Genomic DNA, 7,665 nt, shown 5'->3' with positions numbered 1-7,665 from the left:
CGTGATACCAAGATATGTAGCATGATAACCCACCAAACCACATTATCGTGATACCAAGATATGTAGCATGATATCCCACCAAACCACATTATCGTGATACCAAGATATGTAGCATGATATCCCATCAAACCATATTATCGTGATACCAAGATATGTAGCATGATAACCCACCAAACCACATTATCGTGATACCAAGATATGTAGCATGATATCCCATCAAACCACATTATCGTGATACCAAGATATGTAGCATGATATCCCACCAAACCATATAATCCTGACACCAAGCCGGTCAGTAACATTAACCTCTTAATGATGGGTTCCTATCGATACAACTGCTAGTAACATTTTTATAAGTCTTTAGTATGACACAGCCGGGTTTCGAACCCGCATCCGAGACTGACAATCTAACCACTAGGCTACCGAAGCGGTCTGATACAATGGTGAAACAATGGAGTTACTCTTCAAAATAAAAATTTGTACACACATTTACTCAATGTATTTGCTTCTCTGTATCATTATAACTTAATACTAATCCTGAATATATAATGACAACATGTATTCCAAAATTACTACCTTATATATTCATGTTTGTTGCGAACTTATTTATACTAAATACTTATATTTCTTGAACTGGATTTTGCAGTGTTGTTGGTACAGGAAGTACTTTATTTGATGGTTAATTGTGCTTTCTGTTGGATATAAATACGTCTGTAAAATGTAACCAGTTGTAAACGTCAAGAAAAGGTCTAAACAAGAGTAATATCACAGACACATTAATAAATCCATTTATTTGAGCTAAACAATGATCAACACTTTTAGTCACTGTTGCCTTTTTATTATTTCTTTGTTTTCTCCACCTTTGATTTATTTCTAATGAAATAATCTACACCATTTTAACCAAGCTTTACATAAACCTAATTTTGTTTAGTGGTCACAGTTCTGGTAAAATTTATTAAAAATAGAAAGGTAAACTATGTGTAATGGATTGGAAGTAATGTCCTAGATCGAAAGAAACTCGAAAGGCGAGACCATTGGTGGGGATGGCTACTACGAACCTACTCACCGTGAGCAAAGAGAGCAAAAAAACTGGGTTTAGTGATGACATGAAAGAAACATTCTGGAAACTTAATTTAACAAGATCTAAAGTTATACACTAATTAAAATTAAACGATTGGTGTACGATCCATTGTTTTGTATAATCGCGGATGGCTGACTCTATCGAAACCAGTAGGCATGGATGATAATGATTTAGATACAGATCATGTTATTCCTGGAGATTCTTATGACTTATATGACACAGAACACGATAAATAACAATTTACCTGCAAGAATACATGATACATGAAAGGTACCATATCGGTTTTTAAAAAGACAATGCGAATTGCGAACAAGCAATGAGAGATACAGCTGTTTCCATTTCGTGCCCCATTGCTTTCGTTCTGGACCACACCCACTTGGTGTTAAACCACAGTGCGAAACATCAGGCAGTCAGAAAGACAGGACTAATAATATACGATGTGATCACTGAGCGGCCCGAAAGGGACGTTGTCCGAAGTGCTTCACAAACTTCTCAGCAGCCATAGACGCGTCTCTCTCTCTCTCTCTCTCTCTCTCTCTCTCCAGCTCACTGTTAACACCCTAAATGTCATTATTGTCTATTCTGACACATATCTTTTTCACGATCGATTGGCCTTGGTTGCCTCCATTGTATGATATTGTTGTACCGCTGGTCAGGCAATAACGAATGCCAGCATTAGGGCACCGGTCACAATAACATCGTTTCTACGGAGGTTGGAAAATCTGATGAAAAGTTTCAGTAGTGCTTAGATTATTTGTCACAATATTGGTGACCCAGGTTTCCTTTACAAAAGCAGTATCAAGATGTTGAAAAATACATCCATAAAAGTAACTTGCAAAAACGTTTAGAAAGTTCAGTAAGTAAGAGAATACAAATAGTAGAACACTTAATAGCGCACGAGCGTAATTTAAGGCGTTATTGAATCAAATTGAAACTATGAACAGTCGCTTTATTGTATCGTTAAACTTACAATAATATTACTTTTAATTTTATTAAAGAAAAATTATTAATTACGAATTTGTTCATCAATTGCATCCATATTTGATTCTTATCACAATGATGAGTTATAACTATTACTATGAATAGCTATTTGATTAGTTGGATTCATGTATTTCCATTTATTGTGGGGGTGGGGTAAATGCTATTACATACAATGTTTAATTTTCTGAGATCTATTTTTTATCATTCGAATTAAATGCTTGTTTAATATGTATTGCACATTCATACAATAATGTGCATATTTAACGTTAGACATGAAAATTTAAAGCAGATTACTATAATTTTATTTTGATCTCTAAAATGCCAAGAAAAATATTTGCATATACCCTTCCCAAAAAGGTATGGCACGTTTTACTCTGTGTCTGTTAACAGTATTACCAAATCAAAGACAAAAAAAATTGAAGGACTTGTATTCGAAAGTCTATTTTTCACCCTTGTAGGTGGGGTTGGTTTCAACATTTGCAAAAAGTCTTGGTAAACTGGCGCGTTGAACGATGTAGCTATACAGCGACAAGGAGTATTGCTGGTTAAGTGTGTAAACCTTAAATCGTTTATTTGATTGTAACATATATGTATACTTCAACTCAATCACACTTCCTTTATATTGTAGATATTGTCATCTACATATTTTGATCGCGTGAAAGAGCGCACGTAGGTCAGGTGTTAATCCTGCATTTTTTAGGAGTAATATATTTGTAGTGAAAATTGCGATGGCGGTTGCCTACCAAAAGGCAAATCTTGTGTAACTTTATTCATACCGGCCTGTAAAGAAATATATATTTTAATGCTTCATTCATAGTGGCCTAGATACTATGACTAATATTTAGCTTTAAAGTTTCATTAAGGTTTAAAAATGTATATCACTTTGAAATTTCTTTGCTTGACCTTTGGTCGTACCTTAAAGCATAATACATTATTAATTAGGCTATATTATTATTTTTAGGCATATCTTTATTTTCCCGTCACCATGATACAAGATTCTACATAATAGGGACACATGTGTGTAGTTGTACCATTTCATCATTGCCATTCTTGCTCATTGCGACGTCGATAAAATAGTAAAATCTTAAAAGAGGCGTGCAGTTTCGCTTAATACGATTCGGTACTGTACGGCACTGTAACACTTTGAAGGTTGAATCGTGCCGTGACATTTTTAGTAAACCTCCTTGCCCACGGACACATTATAGTAGTGGATAACCGATAATCAGATAGTGATAATCAAACCCGCACCCTTCTGTCGCAGGTTTAATGATTTAACTACTGAGACAGACAGACAGACAGCCACAGACATAGACAGAGAAAGACCTACTGTACAACACAACTCCGTTGCCGGCTTTTGCTCAGGTATGGAAGATTTTGATTCAACTTCCATTTCCGGTAAAGCACGGTGACGATGATGACTATGATCACAAGTAATACCCCACATGTCGAGGCCGATGAGATGAATATCAAATCTGAAATACAAAAATAGCAGCTTCTAAACATTGAGTACTTATAAATCTAATCAAAATGAAATCTCACAGCCATTACTTTACCCGCAGATACAATAGTCCCCAACCAGAAGCTTATCTTAACACAATTTTGTATATTTCCATGTTGCACAACATTAGCGAACAATCAGCCATGTTCATCAGATTTATTTGTTGCTATACGGTGATCTTGTACATTAACTTTTAGTAGCAACATCATGTTTATTTTTTCCGTCCGGCGAAACCTCTATCAAAAGTAATTCGATTGAACTATATATTAAGAATTTTTCAATTTGCCGAAAGCGGAGTGATACGACTTTTATAACATTATTGTAAAGACTAAAGAGTCTCTCTCTCTCTCTCTCTCTCTCTCTCTCTCTCTCTCTCTCTCTCATAGGCAAATAATTGAATTTAACGAGTGAGACTATATTACCGGTCTTTTAAAATAATGCCATAAGTACACTTAATGTCTGGACATTGTATGGTAATCTTGTTCAAGAATCTCGATTACATAATTTGCACAGCGACTGATGTATATGTGTGAAGTACTTCCGTATATCTGATATCTGACGCAGATACGTTCTTTAGCAATGGCAAATGTGTGCCGAGTGAGTCAACAAGGTACTTCAACCAAAGCAAACTGCAGTTGCTGTAGTTTTCATCAACAGGAGCACATACATGCATAGGTGAATCAAGTTCACTGAATTCATGCAAACACAAAATATAATTTTGGATCAACATAAACTGACCATTGAAATGTCATTATTCTTACTATCGTCTTTCCGACGGTTATACATTTTCCTACACTTCATGTCATCAAACCTTGGCATCATTTCATCTCTAGTTGTTAATGTGAAAGCAGTATCGAACCCACCTGCAAAGGATAGAAATTAAACTATTTAGTCTAAAGTAAGTTAACTTATTTGTCTCTTCACCTTTCCTGTATGAATGAAATTCATAGTGTCTGATATTTGTTTTTGTTTTCTTGAAACAATTTAAATAAGACTTTAGTGTTGGCAAAATTTTACTCATCAGGGAGTCAAAGGTGTGCGTGTTTTTGAAGATATGTGCGAATGTGTGCATGTGTGTGTCCGTGTAGAAGCGTGTGTATGTGTTTGTAGATTTGTGAGTGTGCGTGTAAATGCGTCTATATGTATTTGTAGTTGTGTGTAAAGTGCAGATGGGTCGTTTGTGTTAATATATGTATATGTGTGTGTAGAACGTGTGCATGTGTTTGTAGATGTGCGGGTGGGTGGGTGTGGGTGTGTTTAGTTTCTTATTGAAACCTGAAAAACTCTTAGGTAACTGAAGGGATTATGCCTAAAAACTAAATTGTTGTTATTAGTTACCACTGCTTGCACATCCTTTTTGGCCATTCTGTTGGCATGTTGACTGGATGTCCATTAGAAACAAACATCAAAATTGCACACGGAAAGCAATTTGAATATCGGTGTGTCTCTCTATTCAGTCAAAAAGTGATACAAATAAGGGAACAATTTAATTTTGAATAGAATAATATTGTATCTGCTTTGAAAATGCCCCGTCATGATTCCTGGATTTTTATTAATATGGTTTCCTGTATGCGCATTGTAAATATTTTCCTCCCTCGTTATTAGCAATTTGAGACTATTACTGTGATAAATATTTTTCTTGCAACCATATAGTTCCTGATGATTGGATTAAATTGTGCCATCAACACACTGAACCTTAACTTAACGACATACTTACTCGCGTCACATATAACAGTATGATTTTCATCACACGACGTGGTGCAGAACTCAGATTTGTTAGGGTCCAGCTTCAATATACCGATACAAATCTGTGTCACTGTTTGGCCAGGACCTATGAAAAAATGAGAAAAAGAAAACTATTTCTTTGAATACGTAACCATTTTTAAGGTTCTAATTCAAGAATATCGTTAATTCAAAATTGAAATGATATGCATGCGTTTACTTTGTATTGTGGCTTATTTGCATCCTGGCATTCTTAACTTTGTATTGTATGGATTTACCAGATATCTAATATATACGAAAACGAAATTTTTATTTTGTAGGAGTTAGGGAACTCTGGATACATTGAATTTAAAATCTTTTCTCGTAAATAAATTTATTTTATCCTCATTATTAGCTGGACACTGCCTAGAATTGATGAATCACTGTTTTTAGTGGATAATGTCTCCTATTAAACAAACCACGCACTTTATGCCACAACGATACAGCATTATCAGACATTATTCTTATGACACCAATACAGATTACATAAATTCTAAAGAAATGTAGCTTATATTATAAGGGTCCCACGTTTTTTTATACAAATGATACAGACTAATACATACCCAAACTGTTGTTTATGCTGCTGTCACTGTAATTCTTTATCCAGTTTGTCCTGTTTAATGGAATAACCATGGGTAGGACAAAGTTGTTCATCACTAACAAAGAGGTCTTCGACTTCATACATTGATTGACGGCATCAGCATAGGGTACCATTTCATCTTTTGTTACATATTCACCGTCTGCGTGAAAAGTAAAAGAATATACATTTCCGACGAACAAACCAGAGGACGGTGCACAATTATATAAGTTAAATCATCCCGGATAGTGAACAGTCATAAACTGTTATTCGTTCATTGCACTATGTGACTAAATCGAAAAGTATCCTTAAATATGCTATAACTTTTAATGTAAATACAATCATAGAATTATGATGTAATTGTTTTCGAGACATGTTAATCATTTCCTAGCATAACAAAATCCATTTATCATTGTTTCTAATCATTGTTTAAAATAAAATATATGTTATTAGGGTTAAAACTACGGACATTGGGAAACTAATAAATTCTAATAAACCAAATGTTCTCGCCTATACTAAACATATGCTCTGAACCGTATTATAAAGCTACGGATTTTTTCTGTGAACATTTTCACACTTTGTTATACAGCTGGTCCACGTCGTATGGTTTTGTTCGCACTAGTAATTGTCTTAATACGTACATGCACAGCTGGTGCAAGTCATATGGTTTTGTGTGTACTAGGAATTGTATTGATTCGCCTTAGTAATTATATTATTGCCTAAAGGTAAGAGGATGATACCTGAACTGGAAAACTACTATTGTCAGCTTCTTTCTTCTTCTTAGTGAATAACAAAAAAGTATATAGACGGCAAACATGGTACTTTCTTCTAAATAAACGGCATTGGGTCTTGTTACTAAAGCAGAAGCTTTTTACATAGTATGTACACTTCCTTGACTATACATTTCTTCATTATTACTGAGCGAGTGCATCAAAGCAATGTATGTCAAAGCCTTCTTTTGTTTAAACTTACAACTGGTTTGGCTAAAATAGATTGCCAAATAAATTTTAAAAAATCGCTTCATGTATAATTGTTGCTGTACGCATTGCTGTTACCTGAGTTGCAAATGTAAGTCAGATTTTCTCTTCTGTCCTCTCTCCTTACTGTGATATATCTGCATTTCCCTTTTGTCTTGCTGTCATCTGCTTTTGCATTTAAAACAATGTACAAACTGCTGTTAAATTTATTACACAATCTGATAAAGCAGAGATAGGTTTGATCCAAGTATGATGCATGCAGTCTACTAAAAACCGAAACCATTTAGCAATGAAAATTTTTCCATGCAAATTTAATTAGGAAAGTTCTGTCTTTAAGCAATTAATCACTTCATATATATGACGCGGCACAGATATAAGAAATAATTCTGACAGATTGTAAGCAGTCAACGTCATGGAAGTTAGGTAGCTTCCAAATATATATTAATATTAATCATTTTGCGGAGAATATCAGAGAAAGAATGTCGTACATACATACATACATACATACATACATGTTATTTTTAAATTAATGATATTTAAGCTGCACATCGAATGGTAAGTAGATGTGTGTGTGTGTGTGTGTGTGTGTGTGTGTGTGATTTGCATTTTTAATGTAGCTTTAACAATTATTCAGTCACATCACTATGATGTCTGCAGTGTGCCAATTTATAGTGGTATCTACCACTGGGGCATTATGCCGCAGATATGTAACATAATGTCCAACCTAGGCACATTATCCTGACACCAGGCCAACCATTCCTAACACTAAACTCCTATGATCGCTAAGCGA

The 7,665-nt window shown here is 34.7% G+C and overlaps 1 protein-coding gene across 4 annotated transcripts in view; it reads right to left on the bottom strand.

Annotated features, from left to right (window-relative positions):
• LOC149791775 (uncharacterized) overlaps positions 1-7,665 on the bottom strand; it is a 62,292-nt gene that overhangs the window by 7,131 nt on the left and 47,496 nt on the right. For 3 of the 4 annotated variants that reach the window (XM_089970282.1, XM_089970281.1, XM_089970279.1), the window contains exons 3-7: positions 6,954-7,043; positions 5,885-6,061; positions 5,278-5,391; positions 4,322-4,423; positions 3,390-3,534 (exon numbers count right to left, since the gene is read on the bottom strand). In XM_089970282.1, coding sequence (XP_089826408.1) covers positions 3,390-3,534; positions 4,322-4,423; positions 5,278-5,391; positions 5,885-6,061; positions 6,954-7,043 — 628 coding nt within the window. The remainder of the gene's footprint in view (positions 1-3,389; positions 3,535-4,321; positions 4,424-5,277; positions 5,392-5,884; positions 6,062-6,953; positions 7,044-7,665) is intronic. The other variant, XM_089970280.1, reaches the window with a different exon arrangement.

The sequence above is a fragment of the Sinohyriopsis cumingii genome, chromosome 9, assembly GCF_028554795.1.
Source record: "Sinohyriopsis cumingii isolate HCF-2022 chromosome 9, ASM2855479v2, whole genome shotgun sequence".
Taxonomy (NCBI): Eukaryota; Metazoa; Mollusca; class Bivalvia; order Unionida; family Unionidae; genus Sinohyriopsis; species Sinohyriopsis cumingii.
This window is presented reverse-complemented; position numbering and strand designations above follow the sequence as displayed.